Source organism: Diaphorina citri, unplaced genomic scaffold (genome assembly GCF_000475195.1).
Source record: "Diaphorina citri unplaced genomic scaffold, Diaci psyllid genome assembly version 1.1 scaffold2763, whole genome shotgun sequence".
Taxonomy (NCBI): Eukaryota; Metazoa; Arthropoda; class Insecta; order Hemiptera; family Psyllidae; genus Diaphorina; species Diaphorina citri.
This window is the reverse complement of record NW_007380180.1, coordinates 5,281-29,135: the sequence shown is the minus strand read 5'-3', so window position 1 is coordinate 29,135 and position 23,855 is coordinate 5,281. Positions and strand designations below refer to the sequence as shown.

General features: G+C 41.1%; 4 protein-coding genes across 4 annotated transcripts in view; 1 reads left to right on the top strand and 3 right to left on the bottom strand.

Moving 5' to 3' along the window:
• Positions 1-353: 353 nt before the first annotated feature.
• LOC103519504 (RNA polymerase II-associated factor 1 homolog) lies at positions 354-6,463 on the bottom strand. Its single transcript, XM_008484590.3, has 8 exons — positions 6,080-6,463; positions 5,796-5,888; positions 4,150-4,338; positions 3,529-3,808; positions 2,872-2,975; positions 2,273-2,515; positions 1,505-1,785; positions 354-1,102 (listed from the first exon to the last, which is right to left on the bottom strand). Exons 1-8 carry the CDS (start codon positions 6,178-6,180, stop codon positions 519-521), a joined length of 1,875 nt encoding a protein of 624 aa, XP_008482812.1. The 5' UTR covers positions 6,181-6,463; the 3' UTR covers positions 354-518.
• Positions 6,464-6,978: 515 nt separating this feature from the next.
• On the top strand, positions 6,979-12,292 carry LOC103519508 (Kv channel-interacting protein 1-like). Its single transcript, XM_008484595.2, has 6 exons — positions 6,979-7,019; positions 7,353-7,411; positions 7,820-7,881; positions 9,370-9,471; positions 9,673-9,885; positions 11,651-12,292. Exons 1-6 carry the CDS (start codon positions 6,979-6,981, stop codon positions 11,765-11,767), a joined length of 594 nt encoding a protein of 197 aa, XP_008482817.1. The 3' UTR covers positions 11,768-12,292.
• Positions 12,293-13,105: 813 nt separating this feature from the next.
• On the bottom strand, positions 13,106-15,481 carry LOC103519507 (RNA polymerase II-associated factor 1 homolog). The gene is made up of 4 exons (XM_026830981.1): positions 15,238-15,481; positions 14,477-14,756; positions 14,043-14,058; positions 13,106-13,689 (listed from the first exon to the last, which is right to left on the bottom strand). The coding sequence occupies exons 1-4, from the start codon at positions 15,471-15,473 to the stop codon at positions 13,106-13,108; spliced, it is 1,116 nt and encodes a 371-aa protein (XP_026686782.1). The 5' UTR covers positions 15,474-15,481.
• Positions 15,482-16,672: 1,191 nt separating this feature from the next.
• Positions 16,673-23,855, bottom strand: part of LOC103519505 (facilitated trehalose transporter Tret1-like) — a 9,041-nt gene continuing 1,858 nt past the window's right edge. The window contains exons 4-10 of the mRNA XM_026830980.1: positions 22,505-22,658; positions 22,074-22,144; positions 21,696-21,818; positions 21,085-21,303; positions 20,352-20,529; positions 18,151-18,653; positions 16,673-17,699 (exon numbers count right to left, since the gene is read on the bottom strand). Coding sequence (XP_026686781.1) covers positions 18,211-18,653; positions 20,352-20,529; positions 21,085-21,303; positions 21,696-21,818; positions 22,074-22,144; positions 22,505-22,658 — 1,188 coding nt within the window. The 3' untranslated portion in view covers positions 16,673-17,699; positions 18,151-18,210. The remainder of the gene's footprint in view (positions 17,700-18,150; positions 18,654-20,351; positions 20,530-21,084; positions 21,304-21,695; positions 21,819-22,073; positions 22,145-22,504; positions 22,659-23,855) is intronic.

The window sequence follows — 23,855 nt, the reverse complement described above, 5'->3', positions numbered from 1 at the left end:
ACCACAATAATCGTAGTAGCCTACTGCTGGAGTAAAGGGACTTTTCAGTCCTATGCGAGCAGTATAAATAAGCACTATCCTTAAGTAACTATATTGGTCGGGTTCGATTCCCGCTGTTGTCATTGAAATAAAACCTTTCCTACCTAGCCCAGCGACAAATTTAACATGTACCAGTTCACAACAGATCACCAAAGTGCAAGGCCGTATTTAGGAGGGGCCCGGGGGCTCCCCCCGGGTTAGCTAACCTTCGGCAAGACGTCCATGGACGAGACCTAACGAAAAAGCTGTTGAAGATCGCTCGGATCTTCGAGCTTAGTTAGAAAACAGATTAACTCCATACACAAAAAGGCCACTCTGAGGGTTAGGTCTAGGGGCTGTGCAGCCCTAAAGGATGGGTTAGCCTTCTACGAATCTACGAAATCAGCCTCCTCTGAAAAATAGTAATAAAAATAAACAGGTAGGTATGTATAGGTCAGGACGATATCAACTTTCGTCTATTCTTCAGTTGTTCCTCTAATTCAGTCACTCCCAGCAGGACTACCCGATCGACTGCTCGCGGCACTACTACCACTCTTGGATGCCGATCTCGACCGATTACTCCGCGCCCGACTTACCGATCGACTGCGACTTCGCGAGCCCGACTTATTACTAGACCGATTGCTGGCGGCCGAATTGTTACTCGCCTGTGAGCTAGCCGATCGCGATCGGGAACGATTGCTGGCTGACTTGTCAGATCCGTCGCTACGGGCCGATCGATTGCTAGCCGCTGATTTGTCACTCCGTACTGACTTGTTGCTAGCAGCAGACCGGTCGCTCCCGGCTGATCCACTTCGAGAGCGATCACTCCTGGACTTGTTGCTCGCCGCTGAGCCACTCCGTGATCTATTGCTGGCCGCTGACTTGTCGCTTCTATCACTCCGCGCTGAGCGGTCACTTTTCGCGGATCGATCACTTTTAGCGGATCGGTCTGACTTGTTGCTCCCCCGGGAGCTTGCTGAGCCAGAGCGGGATCGCTTGGCGGGGGATTTGGATTTCGAGCGAGAACGAGAGCGAGAGGAAGCGCGGGAGGAATTCTTGGAACTGTGCTCCGCGTCTGATGTTCCTAGGGGAAGCAGATAGAATAGGAGTATATTAGGAATTATGAATGAAATATTGAAACACACACTTACATATCGCAGTTATCGTACCAATGCGGTAGAATTCAGAGGGTTAGATAGCCACGGAGACATAGAGTCCGTTCCCAATTGTCGTTCAGCAAAAAATCGTGTCGTGTGTAGAGTACATTGCCTACAGAACATTAGGAAAAAAACGGGTGAAACTCATGACAAGTGGGAGCGGGCCTCTTAATCAGGATAAAATTATTAATCTTCGTTCTAAAAAAAAAAAAAAAACTCACTTGAATCTCAAACCCTCCCAGTTAGTTTACGTTGATAGGCAATGACCTCAACATTTAAATTGGACTACAAAAAAAAAAAAAAAAAAAAAAAATGCTGACTTGACTTACTCTTTTCATTGTCATTCTCTCCCTCTCCTCCTCCTTCTCTTTCACCTCCTTCTCCTTCTTGTCTCTCTGCCTCTGTCGTTTCTCCTTGCTGCGTTTCCTCCGCTTCTTCTTCCTCTTCCTCTTCGTCCTCCTCTTCCTCTTCCTCGTTGGGAGGTTCCAGGAATCGCTCCCGGAGTCTTTGGATGCGGAATTCGGTGGCGTTCAATGGTCTGTGCGTTACCACTAGACGCGTGTTGTTGGGCGCGGCACCCACCTTCTGTCTTCTCTTGCTCAGACGCACCCTGGAAAAGAGTGGGAAAAGGAATTTAAAATTGCGTTATGCATAAAACATGGTTAATTCTGTTAAGCATGGGAAAAGGCTTAGGAAGAAGAAACATAAATGCTTGTTACAAATGTCGTTACCCGCTTCACTGACTACGCTAAATTTTATGGCTTGACTTGGACTCGAACCACCAACGTCCAGAACCGAAGTCTAGCGTGCTAACCACAACCGTTAGATTGGAGGGTAGCGCGTTTGTAAGCGCTAGGTCGCGGGTTCAATTCCCGCCCAGGATAGCCAAGGTTGGATAAAGTTCATCCTAAAAAAATAAGGTTCGTTCCCCGAACGGCTAGCTTTTTCCTAGCCTGTCCTCATTATCTCCGCTTTCGGGACGATAAGATCTTGGAAGTTACAACAGTTCCCTCTAACAAACCTAAAAAAAAATAATAAAAAAATAAAAAAAAACTTAAAATGTCCTCTAAAAATTTTACCCTCAAATGTTCTCTCACCTGGTCTCCAGTTCATTATAATACACCGCATCATCCCGAACAATGAGGAAGTAATTCTCCTCGTATCCTTTACAACTCTTACTCTTCACATTCCAATTATACTCGCGAGCCATTTTGTACTCGTATTCCTGTTCATCCGTGTACTCCAGGTTACTCAGCTGGTCGAGTTTCCTCTTGTCCAGAGTCTCGGCTGTGGGTAAGAAGTAGGCTACGAACTGCTCTCCTGACTCGTCCATAACACCACTGGGGAGAGAATAGAATATGTATCAACAGAACGTTGGAATTTTATTATTATGTACACTGCGCCAAGCAATTAGAGGTACGCTCCTATTTTTTGGTTTTTCTCAAACAGCTGTTCAGTGTTCAATTTTTTTCGGGAAAACAATTGTTGATGTTTTTTGCTGTAATGTTTAAAACTTATTCCACAAGACCGCATACCTACTTACCCTGTGAGTAAAAAATGAAAAACAAGGATCAGTTTTATGCTGAAAACGCATGTTTTTACATCTACGCACGTCGATCCTTGAAATTTGGGATCCATTTTCGGTCTGAATGAGGTATACAGTTCACAGAACCACTAGTGTTTTGTTTTTACTCACCGAATCATGGCTTGAGACATCTCTTCAATTTGAGCGGGTATAGGGCGACCCACGGGGGCAGGATCCGAGTCAAATATAACTTGAGCACATGGATATTTCCAGTACTGAAAAACAACGATCAGACAATGAGTTAAAGTAACATCATAGGAACTCGTCCATTCAACATTTTGATTAACACCCTGTGCCAAGCCTAAAATGCCATTATCCCCAGGGATAAACGTAGTACGCGTCTCTCAGTGTGACAATCAGAAAGTTCAAGGTAAGGATGGTCTAAAATGGACAGTATTGAGCAGAAAAGAACCCTACATTAGGGGAATAGCTTTCTATACGGTTCTTTTCTGCTTTAAAGCTGTGAAATCTCTACGGACCTCTTGAGAACTAGTATTGTGAAACGGAACATCTATGGAAGGGAAGTCTTCAAAAGGGGAACCCTCTTACGCATAAGAATACTTCATTTGACTGAAAGAGACATTTTCCTTCGCCAAATAACTTTGAAGAGTTGAGGTAGGAAGGGCATACAATCGAAAAATATTAGCGCTAGAACCCAATGTCAGCAAAACAAACGAACAAACAAATAAACAAACACCGACCCCGTTGGAACGAAAAAAGGCAAAAGAAGAAGTAGAAAATTCGCTCAATCTTGAACAGTTCACTCACCTTGAAGTCCGGATACACAGGCATAATTTCCACAGGAGTAACATTGGGTTTACTGTAATGTTTCTCAATGGGGAGTTTAGAATCTGCAAACGTCTTCTCAATAGCTTTCACTTGCGAGTCGCGATCCATATAGAGATTGTCCTCCTTGAAGTTCTTCTTGATGCTGAAACCAACTTTGGCTTCTACCTTGTCCATGACTTGGGGTTGGAATCGGGTCTGCTCGGTGGAAATATACTCCGTACGACGTAACCAGGATACGCTACGTGCATGATGACGCGAACTGGAAATGAAATATGCTCGATTAAGGCCCGTATCTATAAAAATAATCCCCTGTTAAACTTGGAATCACTTGGAAAAAAAACTCGGAACCACTTTTGCATTGTCTACTTTAATACACATTCTCTTACATCCATGCCCATCTGAGCATGGAAAATTTTGGTAAGAAAATTTCCGTCCCGGCCGGAATTCAAAAGAGGCACCTGCAGGTTAAGAGTACCAACTGAGTAACAGAGCTGGGCTTACTTCTGAAAATTTTGGTCACCTACTGTATTTTCAGAAGTAGTCTCTGATTATACTCGAGGTAACACATAATTGTAGATCTCTAGTTCCCTCAGTGCTTACCGTTTAGAATCCTGTGGAGTAAGGATGTCCTCTTCAAGTAGTTTTTCATCGGCGGGATCCAGTTGAATGTTATAATTGGGAGCATAAGTGTCCTTGTTGATAAGATCAATAGTGACACCCAGGTCATGTTCAGTGAGGACTTCATATTTGTAATTTCTTTCCAATGAAGTAGATTTATATTCAATGAACCTGATGATAAATAAAATATAAATTATGTTTAATAGACTATGTGAAACTTCTGAATCTAATGAATCCACCGAATCCGAATTCATTTTTTTTTTTTAAGTGTTTAAAATCCAAGGGATCCACTCTGGGGCTTGTTTCGTTTGATTCACAGTGGTGAACAATGATTTTTTAATATCAATAGAAGAGCACCGGCATGAACAACCTGGTATTCCAGAGTTAAAGCACATCATTGGAAAAAATGTCTGACTGACAGCCTGTAGGTATCATACATAATAACGTGCCGTCAAAGATTGACAGCCTGTAGGTATCATACACATTAGCGTGCCGTCAAAAATTGACAGCCTGTAGGTACCCTACATTCTAGCGTGCCGTCAAAGACTGACAGCCTGTAGGTATCATACATACTGTCACTGTCAGTCTTTGCGTCTTTGACAGCTAGTGTGTAGCCTCATGCTACTAGGCTGTAAGTGTAAGTATGGGCAGTATGGGCTGTTGATATTTGAAAAGAACTAAGGGGAGAATTTATTTAATATTATTATTTTTAATAAATACTCTTCTGCTAATGATTTTCAAATCCAGGTTTGAACCCCAAAATTGACCAAATAAAAACCATCTCTTCTGCTGATGGTTTTCAAATCCAGGTTCAAACCACAAAATTTCAATTTTCAGGTCATGGCCTTAAGGTGTGATAAGTATCAATCAATATCTAGGTTTTTTTTCTCTCTTTTTTTGTACAGGTAGGTAGGACCTATTAAAAAAATTTAAAATATAAGCTGTATTTTATGATTCCTCTCAGTGGCTCTTTTGCCAAGTAGATATGAATTTTCAACACGACATTAAACCCTGTGACTTCCAAAGCATATTCCATTGTCTTTACCCACATGAATCCAAGCATTAAAACATACATCTCCCTTAACATGAGAGACAGACTATTCAATTCTTGTTATTTTTTCATCAAGAAATAGCAAAATTTCATTCAGAAGCATTTTTTCAGATAACCATTGAAAATACATTATTGGCCCATGGCAGCCATTACTCCCAAAGAGTGAAAAATGGCCTCTTTGCTGCCTCTTTGCACACAGAGGGGTATAATAAAATTGGACTATATACATCCCTAACTCAAAGGCACCAGACACTTAAATCAATGGCTGATTGATATCAAAAAGTAGTGTAGATGGTTTCAATCAACATCAATGGATTGACAGCCATTGACTATGTGTGGACACAGCAAGATCATAGACTTGGGGATCAGAGTGAACACACATGGTTGGATATCTACCTAACTCCAGTGAATGAGGATTTAGCAGGGAACAAGATTCACAAGCCTCTAGATTCATGGTAACCCAATATATACATTTCCTTTAAACAACAACAATAACAATTTTCAGCACAAATTTCAATTAGAAAAGAGAGGGATTGCTATAAAGGTAAGTGAATACTAAGTCAAGTTTGGGTCTTACCTAGTAGATTCAAATGGGTATGCTATGAACTTGCAATCAAAGGGAATGTCAGGCAGTGTATTGTTGTATTTCACTCGGCATACAAGTTCAGATCTGGAAATGAAATGGAATGTATGTTATTTGATAAACTACATCTAGAACTCTCCAAGGAAATAGGTAGGTATCTTCACTCAACTTAAGTTTTTCCCAAACTTTGAAGATGAACCTTCACAAAAGGTTTTCCACTGCATGGGATTGGACCTATTCGTCAAGAATGAAAGATTTGTTAATTGTGTACAACATACCTCCGTTCTGCTGGTCTAGGTGGAACGGGTGTAGAATGAGTGGATGGCGTTCTTTTCTCAGATGGAGTTCCCGCACTTGTTGTCTGGATGGTTGGAGCCATGATTTCTTCCAATGACAAAACTTGAAGCTCCTACAAAGTTAACCCGGGAAATATCTCTCAAAGAAGAATTTGTGTCAACATGAGTGGTAGGTAATCTTGAGATTGGCCTTTGATGATTTGATGGTGATTTTGTAGGGAGCCAGTGACCCAGTCCTTTCAAGCCAAAATATGGACAAACAACACTCTTGGTATTAAGAAAGAAACAGAAGAACACAGAACACTTCTCTAGTTTCTCTACAGCTTACTTTACTTTTCTTTCCACTTTCCACTTTTCCAATTCCAACTCAAAGAAGAATTTGTGTCAACATGAGTGGTAGGTAATCTTGAGATTGGCCTTTGATGATTTGATGGTGATTTTGTAGGGAGCCAGTTACCTCCTTTCAAGCCAAAATATGGATAAACAACACTCTTGGTATTAAGAAAGAAACGGAATAGAGGAGAGACCGTAAATATCTTAAAAGACCAAGAACACAGAACACTTCTCTAGTTTCTCTACAGCTTACTTTACTTTTCTTTCCAGAGTTTCCAGCATTCCAGCTTTCCACAAGTTTCCTGCTTTTTTTACCTTTTGTTTACATTTCGGAAAATTCACGAATCCTACCATTTCCACCATTTTTTCTCTGTTGTGACAACAGAGCTGCGCAGAACCTTGCGCAAAAACTCAAATTTAACTTTTTGTTTATAAATCGCGAAATTTGAAAATCATTTCTCTCAAGATTTCCCAAAGGTTGCCGATTTGTATCAAGTTTTCCGAGTTTCCCTCACAATCACAAATAGTACTGAACTTGTAACTCGACCATGGCCACAGAACGTTATAGTTTCTCTTTGACAACTTTCAGGTAAGTTTATCCTATAACCAGGGACCTAAGATTGATAGAAAAAAAAAATACCATATCCATGGAGACCCATGACTTGACTATTTTTCGACTGGAGAACCCCCAACTGTGAAGGGTGTAAGTTACTGGTGTTCTTCTTTTCAAGATGAATCTTTACATAGTCACATCAGACTCTATTAGTATGGAGAACCTTTGTTTTCCAGTTACCATCATTAGAACCCTCAAGTTGAGTAATATGATAAATGGGTACTTGTGCAGAAGTCACGTCCGTGGATTTTATTGCTACCAAAGGAACTGGCACAAACGATAACAATATAAATTCCATTTCATTTCCAGATCTGAACTTGTATGCCGAGTGAAATACAACAATACACTGCCTGACATTCCCTTTGATTGCAAGTTCATAGCATACCCATTTGAATCTACTAGGTAAGACCCAAACTTGACTTAGTATTCACTTACCTTTATAGCAATCCCTCTCTTTTCTAATTGAAATTTGTGCTGAAAATTGTTATTGTTGTTGTTTTTTTTTTTTTTTCCAATGTTGTTGTTGTTGTTGTTGTTTTAGCGGCTTTAGCTTTTGCCGAGTGGCAATAGCAGAATCTGGAAAAGGTATCTTTTTGTACCTATTTGCTATACACCGGGGTGATGGTCTCTAGCTCTAGCCATTTTAAATTGGCTGGCTTGACCTACCTCTGACACAGCAGTTTCAGTCAATTCTAGCCGTGTTCCCTGTGTTGGGGATTCTGAAGGACGCGGAGAGGTTGAATCAATCGACTAGGATGCTTATTGATGCTCCACAGATATGTATCATGTACAAGGTGTTCTTTATCAACCTCATCAAATTCTATCAGGCGTGGATCAGGTAATGGTAAAAATATTACTTTTATTCAACAACAAAAAGACAACAATTGTCTGGCTGGGGGTCGTTGTGATCATAAACTGGATATTAAACAAATTAGGTAGGTACAAAGGTATTCTTTAACCATGATCGAATAAACTACGGGCTAAAAAATTCCCGGAGGGACGGACCCAGCTTGTTTTTTCTCAAAATATCTTAATAACAAAATACCTACTCAAAATGAAGCACTGTCACTTTTGACTATGTATTACGAAAAATTACCGTTTTTCCCCTATAATTATTAAATTCGGCTTTACACACCAACGTCCAACACCAAATAAGAAAATGTACCTAACATGGAAAAGAGAAAAAAAAGAAAGTTTAAAAGCACAAACGTACAGACAGACCATTTGGATAAAAACCACTTTTTCGGAATCAGGGGACCCTAAAATGAATTTTTCCACCCATTTCCCGATTTTGAAAATTTGGACCGATTGCAATACTTTCTAATTACTTTGAAGAGAAATACCTAGTCAATAAAAATGTATTGACGTGACGAACTGCCCAAAGTTTGGCTTGCCAAAACGACACAGCACACTAAAGAACTATAAAAAAGTAAAAATCCCAGAAAAGGCACTCTCACTCACCTTTTGCAGCGGCATAATCGACCATTAACGACGGCACAACACACAGATAAAGTCCTAATTTTCTTCCGAACTAGTCACAACTCAAAATTACCACAACTCAGAATCACAACTCTCTTCTTCGGGTCAATCAATCTGGACTAAAGCTGGACTGAGTTTGACTATCAGCAAGAAGTGTAACCTTAGCTGAAATGATTCTACTGAACTTCAGCACTTCACACGTTCGTTATCAGGGGAGGAGGCAGGGTGAGAGTTTTACCAAGTTGGTATTGTTTGAATTTGTTTTACATTGTTTGATAAAAAAAAAATGGTTTGACTTGAGGGAAAATAATGGAAACTTTGAGGTGTAGTAGATGAACCAAATATTATAGGGACTGGTCTTTGCGTCAGGGCAGTGAAAATAAAAGATCTTTTTTGCCAGCCTAGTTAGCTTAGTTGGTAGGATAAAATCCGCCCGGGCGGATTTTATCCTACCAACTAAGCTGATGGGATAATGTTCGTTCTCGGAACGGCTGGCTTTTTCCTATCCTGTCTTCCTTCTCTCTTCGATTTCGGGACGATAAGACCATAGCAGTTACAGTTCCCTCTGTCAAACCTCTTTAAAAAAAAAGAAAAAGAGGCTTAACTTCAGAGGGAACTGGTCAACTGATGGAGAGTATCGCGTCTGCCTTGTAAGCGCTAGGTCGCGCCTGGGGTGGATTTCATCCTGAACGATAAGGTCTGTTCTCGGAACGGCTGCCTTCTGTTTTCCCTTTCGGGACGATAAGACCTTAGCAGTTACAGTTCCCTCTATCAAACCTCTTTAGAAAAATAATAATAATGGTGAACCATCGGGAACTGGATTCGAAGTTACATATCTTAATAATAGTTTCCTCTCTATTGTATTCTCATTTTAGCCTCGTCCTATAGGTATGCTCACTACGTGTTCAACACTTTGGATCACAACAAAACTGGCTTCCTAAACTTTGAAGTAAGTGAAAATTAGAAGAAAAAAAATACAGCGCGCCTTACCGCGATTGGTGCCAGCGTGGTAGTTAAACTTTGAGTGTTGGGAGTTAGGATTATTGGGATATTTGGAAAATCCTACAATGCATATTTGGAAAGTGCTCACTGCAGCACCAAAGGTAGCAACCTGACATTTATTTATGTACTTCGTTTCTCCCCCATACAGGATTTCGTCAAAGGTCTATCCATCCTGTGCCGTGGATCTGAAGAGGAGAAGTTACGTTGGATCTTCTGTCTGTACGACATCAACGGAGATGGCGTCATATCTAAAGACGATCTGTATAATATTGTAAGCTCTGTGTATGAACTGATGGGGACGTATGCTTACCGGGCATTCGATAGCGGTATGGTGGCCCAGCGCGTCGAGTATTTATTTCAGGTAAGCACCAAAGGTTTTGAAATGAGCATTTTGTGTTCAATTTCTATTCCAAGGTTTTTACCATTGATCGGTCTGCATCATCCGACTCAACACCATATATGTTAACCGAAAAATGTACGGTTCGCGATAATCTACATATGTGTAGTTTTGTGCGAAAATAGTGACAATATACTGATAGGTACCTACAACTTGAGTCGGATGGTGTAGACCAATGAAAGGTAGGAACCAATAGACCTTGTTTATCCTGCTCAATTAGGACTGATAAGTCTCTTTACCCTGAGTCTGATATACACCGACTTTATGGGGGGTACGATACAAATTTTAGCAGATATTTTCAGTAATACAGAATAGAATATACCTTGTTTAACTTGCTGGGATAGGACTGAAAAGTCCCTTTACCCCCGCAGTCTAACCAACGTCTCATATATTTTGACATATTATGGGGATTGGGGAACACTACATTTAGGAGTCCTTACTCCTTAGTGCCCGAGGGGGGGGAAGGGGCGCCGCACCTAAATACGCCCCTGTTTTCATTGCCCTTTTCCTCTTCGGTTCCAGAGGGACAGTCAAGCCTCCAAGCCATCAGACCTATTCAATCCTCAGTCCCCGGTCTGAAAGCCATCAGGCCACCTGCCAAGTCCATGCCTGACTTGAAACCCTTACCTCTGCGAGTGTCCGAGCCTGAGTCTAATAGTTACCATGGAAACGGAACGTCTGGGCCGGCGGTGGTCACTGCAGGTAAACTAACTTTTTTTTTTGCTGATTTTTTTTAAAGAGGTTTGACAGAGGGAACTGTAACTGCTATGGTCTTATCGTCCCGAAATCGAAGAGAGAAGGAAGACAGGATAGGAAAAAGCCAGCCGTTCCGAGAACGAACATTATCCCATCAGCTTAGTTGGTAGGATAAAATCCGCCCGGGCGGATTTTATCCTACCAACTAAGCTAACTAGGCTGGCAAAAAAGATCTTTTATTTTCACTGCCCTGACGCAAAGACCAGTCCCTATAATATTTGGTTCATCTACTACACCTCAAAGTTTCCATTATTTTCCCTCAAGTCAAACCATTTTTTTTTTATCAAACAATGTAAAACAAATTCAAACAATACCAACTTGGTAAAACTCTCACCCTGCCTCCTCCCCTGATAACGAACGTGTGAAGTGCTGAAGTTCAGTAGAATCATTTCAGCTAAGGTTACACTTCTTGCTGATAGTCAAACTCAGTCCAGCTTTAGTCCAGATTGATTGACCCGAAGAAGAGAGTTGTGATTCTGAGTTGTGGTAATTTTGAGTTGTGACTAGTTCGGAAGAAAATTAGGACTTTATCTGTGTGTTGTGCCGTCGTTAATGGTCGATTATGCCGCTGCAAAAGGTGAGTGAGAGTGCCTTTTCTGGGATTTTTACTTTTTTATAGTTCTTTAGTGTGCTGTGTCGTTTTGGCAAGCCAAACTTTGGGCAGTTCGTCACGTCAATACATTTTTATTGACTAGGTATTTCTCTTCAAAGTAATTAGAAAGTATTGCAATCGGTCCAAATTTTCAAAATCGGGAAATGGGTGGAAAAATTCATTTTAGGGTCCCCTGATTCCGAAAAAGTGGTTTTTATCCAAATGGTCTGTCTGTACGTTTGTGCTTTTAAACTTTCTTTTTTTTCTCTTTTCCATGTTAGGTATATTCCAACTTCTCTTTCAAATCCTGTTTCACTTTGTCCATATAATGACAAATAGAGAGTGAAAGAAAAAAAAAACCTTTTCCCCCTTTGATTTCAGAAAATGGACAGAAACAAGAACGGTCAGGTCACGCTGGAAGAGTTTCTGACCCTCTGTTTAAACGATGAAGACATTCAGAATTCCATACAGAGGTTGACAATGCCTCCACTTATTTGACATATTGGGGGACCGATTCCGTTTGAGGACCCTGCTTGAGGGGGTGACAATCGAAGGATCACTCAAAAGATGACTGCTCAAGGGTCACCTCTCAATCAAAGGATCACCCAAAAATGATTCAAAGGATCAATCAAGGCCTTAAAGGATGCTACTGCACTGAGGGGGGAAAAACTAGGAACCAGCCTAGGTAGCTTGGAGATTAGAGCGCCCGCCTTGTAAGCGCTAGGTCGCGGGTTCGATTCTCGCCCCTAGCAGTTAAATACGTGAAACCCCTAAAAGAGAAGAGAAATAAATTTATTTCCATTACTTGAATTCGAAAATCCAACTATCAAAAACAAGATCGCTCCTTATATTTTACACTTTCCTGTAAATATTTTACATTTTATTGTTATTTTTAAAACAAAATTAGGTAGGTACGAAATGAAAAAATAAATCAGGTAGGTACCTCTACCTAGTATAAGACATAGGCAATGCCATATTCAATCCTGGATACAGGTACCTACATAATGTTATGTCTACATTCAATGATTTCCTATTTATTTATTTCCTTAAAAAAATCCTGTGAGTTGGGTTCGATTATGAGCAGGAAATACGAAAAGTTCTTTCAGTTTCCTCTCTACCAATCTACTTTCTGCTCTCCCAAAATTTCTCTCTCCCAAAATTTACTTAATTCTCTTCTTTTCCTGGTAAACAGGAGGGCGTGGGTTCAATCCCAGCTGAGGTATGGAATTTTATCCTCAATATAATTTGAGAATTTGACCACAATAATAGTAGTAGCCTACTGCTGGAGTAAAGGGACTTTTCAGTCCTATGCGAGCAGTATAAATAAGCACTATTATTAAGTAACTATATTGGTCGGGTTCGATTCCCGCTGTTGTCATTGAAATAAAACCTTTCCTACCTAGCCCAGCGACAAACTTAACACGTACCAGTTCCCAACAGATCACCGAAGTTCAGGGCCGTATTTAGAAGGGGCCCCGGGGCTCCCCCCTCGAACTTCATTTTTCCCCTTTACTGTAGGCCAGACTCCAAAAATTTCCAGCAGATTCTGCAGGGTTAGCTAACCCTCGGCAAGACGTCCTTGGACAAAACCTAACGAAAAAGTTGTTGAAGATCGCTCGGATCTTCGAGCTTAGTTAGAAAACATCTTAACTCCATACACAAAAAGTTCAATCTGAGGGTTAGGTGTAGAGGCTAAGCAGCCCTAAAGGATGGGTTAAGCTTGTACGAATCTACGAAATCAGCCTCCTCTGGAAAATAGTAATAAAAATAAACAGGTAGGTATGTATAGGTCAGGACGATATCAACTTTCGTCTATTCTTCAGTTCTTCCTCTAATTCAGTCACTCCCAGCAGGACTACCCGATCGACTGCTCGCGGCACTACTACCACTCTTGGATGCCGATCTCGACCGATTGCTCCGCGCCCGACTTACCGATCGACTGCGACTTCGCGAGCCCGACTTATTACTAGACCGATTGCTGGCGGCCGAATTGTTACTCGCCTGTGAGCTAGCCGATCGCGATCGGGAACGATTGCTGGCTGACTTGTCAGATCCGTCGCTACGGGCCGATCGATTGCTAGCCGCTGATTTGTCACTCCGTACTGACTTGTTGCTAGCAGCAGACCGGTCGCTCCCGGCTGATCCACTTCGAGAGCGATCACTCCTGGACTTGTTGCTCGCCGCTGAGCCACTCCGTGATCTATTGCTGGCCGCTGACTTGTCGCTTCTATCACTCCGCGCTGAGCGGTCACTTTTCGCGGACCGATCACTTTTAGCGGATCGGTCTGACTTGTTGCTCCCCTGGGAGCTTGCTGAGCCAGAGCGGGATCTCTTTGCGGGGGATTTGGATTTCGAGCGAGAACGAGAGCGAGAGGAAGCGCGGGAGGAATTCTTGGAACTGTGCTCCGCGTCTGATGTTCCTAGGGGAAGCAGATAGAATAGGAGTATATTAGGAATTATGAATGAAATATTGAAACACACACTTACATATCGCAGTTATCGTACCAATGCGGTAGAATTCAGAGGGTTAGATAGCCACGGAGACATAGAGTCCGTTCCCAATTGTCGTTCAGCAAAAAATCGTGTCGTGTGTAGAGTACATTGCCTACAGAACATTAGGAAAAAAACGGGTGAAACTCATGACAAGTGGGAGCGGGCCTCTTAATCAGGATAAAATTATTAATCTTCGTTCTAAAAAAAAAAAAAAAACTCACTTGAATCTCAAACCCTCCCAGTTAGTTTACGTTCGCGGGAGGAATTCTTGGAACTGTGCTCCGCGTCTGATGTTCCTAGGGGAAGCAGATAGAATAGGAGTATATTAGGAATTATGAATGATGAAATATTGAAACACACACTTACATATCGCAGTTATCGTACCACTGCGGTAGAATTCAGAGGGTTACATAGCCACTGAGACATAGAGTCCGTTCCCACTTGTTGTTCAGCAAAAAATCGTGTCGTGTGTAGAGTACATTGCCTACAGAACATTTTGTAAATCGGAAGTAAATCGTGTCGTGTGTAGTGGGAACACTCTGATTCAAATTACATTGCCTACAGGACATTTTGTGTCGTTCGGAAGTAAATCGTGTCGTGTGTAGTGGGAACACTCTGATTTAAATTACATTGCCTACAGGACATTTTGTGTCGTTCGGAAGTAAATCGTGTCGTGTGTGATGAGAACACTGTCATTTAAATTACATTACATACAGAACATTCGGAAATCTCTCCCTCTCCTCCTCCTTCTCTTTCACCTCCTTCTCCTTCTTGTCTCTCTGCCTCTGTCGTTTCTCCTTGCTGCGTTTCCTCCGCTTCTTCTTCCTCTTCCTCTTCGTCCTCCTCTTCCTCTTCCTCGTTGGGAGGTTCCAGGAATCGCTCCCGGAGTCTTTGGATGCGGAATTCGGTGGCGTTCAATGGTCTGTGCGTTACCACTAGACGCGTGTTGTTGGGCGCGGCACCCACCTTCTGTCTTCTCTTGCTCAGACGCACCCTGGAAAAGAGTGGGAAAAGGAATTTAAAATTGCGTTATGCATAAAACATGGTTAATTCTGTTAAGCATGGGAAAAGGCTTAGGAAGAAGAAACATAAATGCTTGTTACAAATGTCGTTACCCGCTTCACTGACTACGCTAAATTTTATGGCTTGACTTGGACTCGAACCACCAACGTCCAGAACCGAAGTCTAGCGTGCTAACCACAACCGTTAGATTGGAGGGTAGCGCGTTTGTAAGCGCTAGGTCGCGGGTTCAATTCCCGCCCAGGATAGTCAAGGTTGGATAAAGTTCATCCTAAAAAAAAAATAAGGTTCGTTCCCCGAACGGCTAGCTTTTTCCTAGCCTGTCCTCATTATCTCCGCTTTCGGGACGATAAAATCTTAGAAGTTACAACAGTTCCCTCTAACAAACCTAAAAAAAAAAAAATAATAATAATAATAATGTCCTCTAAAAATGTCACCCTCAAATGTTCTCTCACCTGGTCTCCAGTTCATTATAATACACAGCATCATCTCGAACGATGAGGAAGTAATTCTCCTCGTATCCTTTACAACTCTTACTTTTCACATTCCAATTATACTCGCGAGCCATTTTGTACTCGTATTCCTGTTCATCCGTGTACTCCAGGTTACTCAGCTGGTCGAGTTTCCTCTTGTCCAGAGTCTCGGCTGTGGGTAAAAAGTAGGCTACGAACTGTTCTCCTGACTCGTCCATAACACCACTGGGGAGAGAATAGAATATGTATTAACAGAACGTTGGAATTTTATTATTATGTAAACTGTGCCAAGCAATTAGAGGACAACAGAGCTGCGCAGAACCTTGCGCAAAAACTCAAATTTAACTTTTTGTTTATAAATCGCGAAATTTGAAAATCATTTCTCTCAAAGATTGCCGATTTGTAGGTATTTGTAATTTTGTATCAAGTTTTCCGAGTTTCCCTCACAAATAGTACTGAACTTCTAACTCGACCATGGCCACAGAACGTTATAGTTTCTCTTTGACAACTTTCAGGTAAGTTTATCCTATAACCAAGGACCCAAGATTGATAGAAAAAAAAAAATACCATATCCATGGAGACCCATGACTTGACTATTTTCCGACTGGAGAACCCCCAACTGTGAAGGGTGTAAGTTACTGGTGTACTTCTTTTCAAAATGAATCTTTACATAGTCACGTCAGACTCTATTAGTATGGAGAACCTTTGTTTTCCAGTTACCATCATTAGAACCCTCAAGTCGAGTAATATGATAAATGTATATTGGGTTACCATGAATCTATAGGCTTGTGAACCTTGTTCCTTGCTAAATCCTCATTCACTGAAGTTAGGTAGATATCCAACCATGTGTGATCACTCTGATCCCCAGGTCTATGATCTTGCTGTGTCCACACATAGTCAATGGCTGTCAATCCATTGATGTCAATTGAAACCATCTACACTACCTTTTGACATCAATCTGCCATTGATTGAGTCAATCAACAGCCGTCAATCATGTATGGACACAGTATTTTTAAGTGTCTGGTGCCTTTGAGTTAGGGATGTACATAGTCTGATTTTATTATACCCCTCTGTGTGCAAAGAGGCAGCACAGAGGCCATTTTTTTTACTCTTTGGGAGTAATGGCTGCCATGGGTCAATAATGTATTTTCAATGGTTATCTGAAAGAATGCGTCTGAATGAAATTTTGCTATTTATTGATGAAAAAATAAGAATAGATCAGTTGCGCTTACTTGGGTCATGTTTCAAAGTCATAGAGCAGAAAAAATGAGGACCAACATTTAAAAAATATATAATAAATCACAATACATTTCTCTATCATACGAACACGCGGCGTGAATTCAAAGATTCAAACCCAAAGCTGAAGATTAGTAGGTATATTACAAAATTTTACACAGATGCATTGAAAAGAGCTCATCCCTTAAGTCGATTTAGCTAAAAATGTAAGAAAAAAGTTTCCATATTTTTCTATTGGTTCATTTACATAGTTTTTTCCACTCATTTTATATTTCCAAAAAAAATTAGCTCCTACCAATGACATATAAACACTTCAAAAAATGCTCTTAAACGTGTTGGTAGGTACAAAATATCTTAAAACTGATTTATAGTTGTAAAAAGTAAACTTGTACATTATAGCACCATAGGATGGAAACCTAATGGTATCGTTCGATTCTTTAGGCTAAAATTCAAAATTCTTAATCTAGGGAATTCAATGTTTTCGGTCCGATTTATATGCCGATACTAAACTTATAACACATCGAGGAGGCAGAGGGAAGAGACAAATTCAAACTCCATGGACCTGAGAGCAAAAAGCTCTATGCTCTTTGCTCTGAACTCTACTCTGTTTTTAGCTCTGAAGATGAACCGTAGAGTGCGTACCAATCTTAAAATAAGAAAGTACTAACAAGAAACAGAAAAGAATAATCATAACCTATGCAGATCAGATCTATAATTTAAACGTTTTCAATAAGGCAATCTGTAAAATCTATTCAACAAGGGAATTGTCAAACTAAAATAGCATTCTACCTTTCCTTTCACGAATGAAGACCAATTTACATCTGACCGACCGACTTATCGACCGATTTCCAATATTTCTTACCCCATCAGAGAAGAGTATTTACCAACTGAGGGCATAGAAAGAGTCCAAATATTGTTTCTGGGCGTCCAAAGGGATTTAAACCTCAATCCTTTCAAAACTGAGACAGGTATCATGCCTATCTCAAGGACACGGGAAGCAAGTAGGGAAGAGTAGGTGTAGGTACTTTCAAAGGCAGAGGAAATAGTCTCTAGAGGAAGATAGGACTGCCTGGAAGGGACTGCAAAGAAACACCGACCCCATTGAAATAAGAAAAAGCTAGGAAGAAGAAAATGGTCTCCAGGTACATGTCACCTGGAATCACCTCTCTACGAATTTCCCTAAATATAACATCCAAAGCAGGGTACTTCTTTGACAGCACGTTATTATGTATGATACCTACAGCCTGTCAATCTTTGACGGCACGCTTGTATGTATGATACCTACAGGCTGTCAATATTTGACAGCACGCTAGTATGTATGTTACCTACAGGCTGTCAATCTTTGACGGCACGTTATTATGTGTGATACCTACAGGCTGTCAATCTTTGACGGCACGCTTGTATGTATGATACCTACAGGCTGTCAATCTTTGACAGCACGCTAGTATGTATGTTACCTACAGGCTGTCAATCTTTGACGGCACGCTTGTATGTATGATACCTACAGGCTGTCAATCTTTGACAGCACGCTAGTATGTATGTTACCTACAGGCTGTCAGTCTTTGACGGCACGCTAGTATGTATGATATCTACAGGCTGTCAGTCTTAGACGGCACGTTAGAATGTAGGGTACCTACAGGCTGTCAATCCAGGTTACTGTTATTGGTCAAACTATCGATCGTGCAGATGTAAATGTCCCAGGGTCCGTCACCCGTCAGGCTAATCAGTCGTCTCCTTACTGACCACAATCTTCGGGCTCTGGTTCTGCAGAATGGCGGCGCTCGCGCGTCGCTTCTTGGAGCACGCGTAGACGCAGCTGGTCTCAAAGTACTCCTCGATCTCGAGTAGCGTCCGCCCATGCGTCTCCGGTAGGAAGATATACACGTACACGATGGAAATGACGGAAATCAACGCGAAGAACCATTGGACCATCGCGGACCCGCCGACGCTGTCCTTGAACCAGGGGTAGTATTGGAGGGCGAAGAACATGAGAATGTGCGCCAGGCAGAAGGTGAGCCCCTGGGCGATACCTCGGATCTCTAGGGGGAAGATCTCAGCGGTCATGGTCCAAGGGATGCTGAGCATACCTATCACACTGATGGCGACGTAGAACAGAATGCAGAACACCGGGATCAGGGACTTCTCGATTTGACCTGCGAGGAAAGTGAAAGAAAGGAATTTCAAATCGTGAATTATTTTGTGGTAAAGCAGAACCTTTCTAAAAACTTTTGTGGATATCACAGTATCATATTATATTATGTACCTAGTTTCAAGTTTTAAGTAGTGCTAAACAATCCTTAATTGTATGCACAAAGAAATGAAATTGAAAATGAAGTCACTGAGCTTCGATTGCAACCAGTTCCCATTTTTCACCAAAGTAGTTATTCCACTGTCCTCACGAGGCCGAGGGGATTCCGAGCTCCAATCAGAGAATCGAAAAACTTCGCACCCGGGACCTCCGTTGTAAGGAATTTGAAGAAGAAAAAAGCCCCAGGGGGTGGAACGTCGTGTCTGTATGATACCTACAGGCTGTCAATCTTTGACAGCACGCTAGTATGTATGTTACCTACAGGCTGTCAATCTTTGACGGAACGTTATTATGTATGATACCTACAGCCTGTCAATCTTTGACGGCACGCTTGTATGTATGATACCTACAGGCTGTCAATCTTTGACAGCACGCTCGTATGTATGTTACTTACAGGCGCTCAGTCTTTGACTGCACTCTAATGTGTTGGATAGAGGCTGTCACTGGACCCATTTGGACCCAATGTGCCATGCCACTACATTGAACAAATTGAACATGTTCCCTTTGATCTTTTTTTCAGTCCTTCTGGTAAATTGGTGCAAATTGAATATGCTTTGGCAGCCGTAGAAGCTGGAGCTCCATCTGTAGGCATCAAGGGTAAGTTAATGGTTTCTGATTCCATACAGTTACTTTCCGTATCCGTTAACCCCACCCTTGATCAAACTTTATTTTGTATTTATATTTTGTATTTATATTGTTGCCATCTGTATTTGTAAATAAAGTTTGATCCAATTGTATAATAATAAATACGGATGGCACCTATCTCACAGTGTTGGAAGGATTGGGGGTTTAAAACTCCCTTAGTCACCCAGAAACAATATCTGGGCTTGTTCCATGCTTGTCACTTCTCTGGAGGCTGAAGTGAAATTTTTGTTTCCAGTATTCTTGATACAAGCAGCATATAAATAATGAGAGATGAACACGAAGTGGGATTATCTTAAACAATGCTTTATTTAAAGGAGTTGGTACCTACCTGATTATTTATTTTGTAAACTTTTTTCTCCTATTTTCAGCATCAAATGGCATTGTCCTTGCCACCGAGAAGAAACAGAAGACCATTCTATTTGAAGACTGCATTCACAAAGTAGAACCCATCACAGACTACATTGGAATGGTCTACAGTGGTATGGGCCCTGACTACAGACTCCTAGTGAAAAAAGCAAGGAAAATAGCTCAGCAGTACAAATTGGTGTACCAGGAAAATATCCCCACTCAGCAACTGGTTCAAAGAGTAGCTGCAATCATGCAAGAGTACACACAGTCTGGGTAAGTTAAGACTTTGGTTCTTTGGTAACTGATAACAATTGTAATAAAGTTGGCTATAAGGAAAAATATAGGTACCTGTTAGTCGTACAGAACATTGATTGAAAAATATCGGGAATCGTATAGAATTAGAAAGTAAAAAGATGAACAGATAGACCAAGGAATATGTGGGTGACAGGCATTAAGGTTGTTAAGTACCATTATAGCCTTTCTAGGACTGTGAAAAGAGAGGATTGAAAATAATAAATGAAAGGGAAAAAAAGTGGATTCAAGCTTAGCTTAACTCAGCTGAGTTGCGTGTAATATCCAGACGTGGTCATACACACTGCCATCCCGAGGCCACTGAACATGGTGAGAGATCGCCGGCCGTATGTCCTGAGGAGTTGACTGGTTAGGAGGCCGAACACCATTCGGACCACACCTACTAGCACCGTGGCCAAATATACGTTCATACGACTGCCCATGTCCTGGGGGAATAAGAGAAGAAGGAATATTTAATACATTCATGTAAGCTTAACCCATCTTTTGGGGCAGTTGCCCCCCTACACCTAACACTCGTATTTATGAACAAGAATGATCGTTCTTAGATCAGTCTCAAGTCAAAATTGACCAATCAATTGCCTTGAGACTATGCTTAGCACGAACTTAAGAGCCAGCATTTTGTTCATAAATATGGGTGTAAGTCTCAGAGTGGGCTTTTTGTATAAGGAATCTTTAATACAGCTCATGTGCTTATTGAGATTTTTTTTTTCTTTTTTTTCCTTTTCATGACGATTTACGGATATTTCTCTTTTTATTTTGTGACTTCTAGATCCCGAGGTAGGTCGATTTGAAAAATCCCGCCACCTAACGCTTACAAGGCAGACTTTTTGACCTTTGCAAGACACTATTTCACAGTATTGACCTCAGCGTTAGATTTTTGCCAACAATTTACGTCGGAATGTTAGAATAAACCGTTGATACAGAACTTTTATTCAAATGCATATGCTCGATTCTGCTCAATGGAATGAGATTTCCCTTACCTCTAGGAACTGCACAGCATAGAAGATGGTAATATAGATGCCCGCCAGTTGTTGCAACGCAAACAGGACGGTGATGACTAGTAATGGTTTGATCCCAGTTGCCATAGTAACCATCTTGATGAGGCGGGCCGACAGACTTTGGTTCTCTTTGGTGGAGTTCATTTTCTTCAGCTCCTGTTCCTTCTCCAAGTCCCGGAGTAGCTTCTCAGCTTTGCCATCCTGGAAGATGACATCAAATGAATCATTAGTTTCTGGTGAAGTTATGGGCACGGGTAGTACAGTGGTAACGCGCTTGCTTGCCATGCAGAAAGTCCCGGGTTCTATTCCCACCATCGCATCGACAAAATTTTGCACTCGTTTTTCGATTGCAAATATTTCAAGTTGCTTTCTGGTGTTCTCGAGTTGACTAAGCAACACCTAAATTGAAAGTATTGTGTGTCTTATCGCCCACCTAATGAGAGACATACTACGGGATGGGCATTCTATGGCACAGATTTTGACGACTCGGTCTTATCGTCCCGAAAGCGAAGACAGAAGAAATACAGGATAGGAGAAAGCCAGCCGTTCCGAGAACGAACTCGGGGAAATAAAGTGGGAACTTTGTTCTTCACCTCCTTGTAGTTTCTGGCCAAATATTTGAGTGACTTGAGGGCCTGGTTGGCTCTGCCCTTGTTGAGTAGCCACACAGGACTCTCGGGTGTCCACAGAAATGATGCCACCAGGGGAATGAGAATCCGTTTTAATTAAAAAGTTCAAAGAGTTGTGACGTCAGACTTAATGCCAAAATGCGCAGAAACGCTTGCGCACAAACAAACGAAGCGGCCCGCTGACTCCCGCTTCGAATGAGAATGTAAGCCAGACTGAGCCAGGCCACTGTCCGCCAATGTAGGACCGCCCCTAGGGCGTACACTATCACCATGCCTGAGAAAAAAAAGTAATAAAAGAGTAATAATAATAGCTCATATGCTTATTAATACTGGAATGAGAATGTAAGCCAGACTGAGCCAGGCCACTGTCCGCCAATGTAGGACCGCCCCTAGGGCGTACACTATCACCATGCCTGAGAACAAAAAGTAATAAAAGAGTAATAATAATAGCTCATATGCTTAATTATACTGCTCGCATCTCGCATAGGACTGAAAAGTCCCTTTACTCCGGCAGTAGGCTACTACTGTTATTGTTGTCAAATTCTTAAATTATATTGAAGATAAAATTCCATAAATCGGCTGGGATTGAACCCACGCCCTCCTGTTTACGAGGCGAGAGCTTCTTGACCACTACATGCACCACCGAGGCAGGTTTTAAGAATACATAGATTATCCATAAGAAAACTGTGACAGAAGTTCCCTCTATCAAACCTAAAAAAAAAAAAAAAAATGTTCGGGAACTTATCTCTTTATGGAACAAAGATTAACTTTACCTAGAGACGTGATGGACGGGCCAATACAGATGAGGGCCCCCCTTAAGTCAGGCCGGGCCACTTCAGTAATGTACACAATGGCTGGACTTGGCCCCATGGCTGTGAACATAGGAAATTTGGGATTAAGAAATAAATTAGGAAGTTGACTGTTGACCTAACCCACAAAAAGGGTTCATATGAGACCCTAAATTCTAAGGACAAAGTTCCCTATTATTTTTTGTCCTGGATAATTTTGAGAGTCATAAATGCTGAAGAAAGAAATAAATTAGGAAGTTGACTGTTGACCTAACCCACAAAAAGGGTTCATATGAGACCCTAAATTCTAAGGACAAAGTTCCCTATTTTTTTTTGTCCTGGATAATTTTGAGAGTCATAAATGCTGAAGAAAAAAAAAGACTATAAATCTAAAAAAAAAGACTATAAATGCAAAATCTTGGAGTTCAACCTGCATTATGCCCCGGCTAGGATTTGAACCCAGCACCTCTGGGTTGAGAGTCAGTGACCAGTGTTCTTAACCACGCGGCTACAAAGGACAATGGACAAAACAACAATAGTTAGAAATAATATAGCTAATTGCTGAGATAAGAGGACAACTAGTTTGTCTAATTTTCGAGATTAGGGTAGCTTACCCAAAGACAGTCCGGAGATAAATCGCACCAATGATAAATGGATTCATTTTTCACCGTGACAGATTTATCGCCAATGAACTGGTTTGATAATCAAGATTGAATGAAAATGGAAACGAGTAGGAGTTGGGAATTTCAGAATTAGGAGATAAGAAGTATTAGAATTGGAGGTATTAGATTAGAATTGGAGGTATTAGAATTAGAGGTATGTATTAGAATTGACAGGTGGGAGGTCGGCGCTAAACTTGACGTTCAGAAAGTTTAATTTAAAACAGGGGTTGGCAACATTTTCAAGGCGCGGGCGCAATATGCCCAGAAAAAAATCTGAGGGGCGATCAATTCTATTTTAAGCTTGTATAATAAGTAGCAGGATGCAATAGAAAGTAAAAAAGAGATAAAACAACTGGGTACTAAAACTGACAACTGGTCAGAAAACAGTGGTTGATGGTTGGAAGGGCTCACAGAAGTGAGAATGCTAATACGTACCACTGAATAAATAAAGTATCTAATAAAACATAAAAAAATACACACATAACATCCACAAAAAATCAGCAAAAAACAACAAAAATCAGTAATCAAAAAATTAGCAAAAAAACATCAATTAAGGAACTAATAAAAAAAGAATGTCAAACGCAGAAGAAAGTTTCTAATGTTTGAAATTACTCATGACACTATAGTGCAGGTTTTTTTTTTTTTTTTTTTTTTTTTTTTTTTTTTTTTTGGTT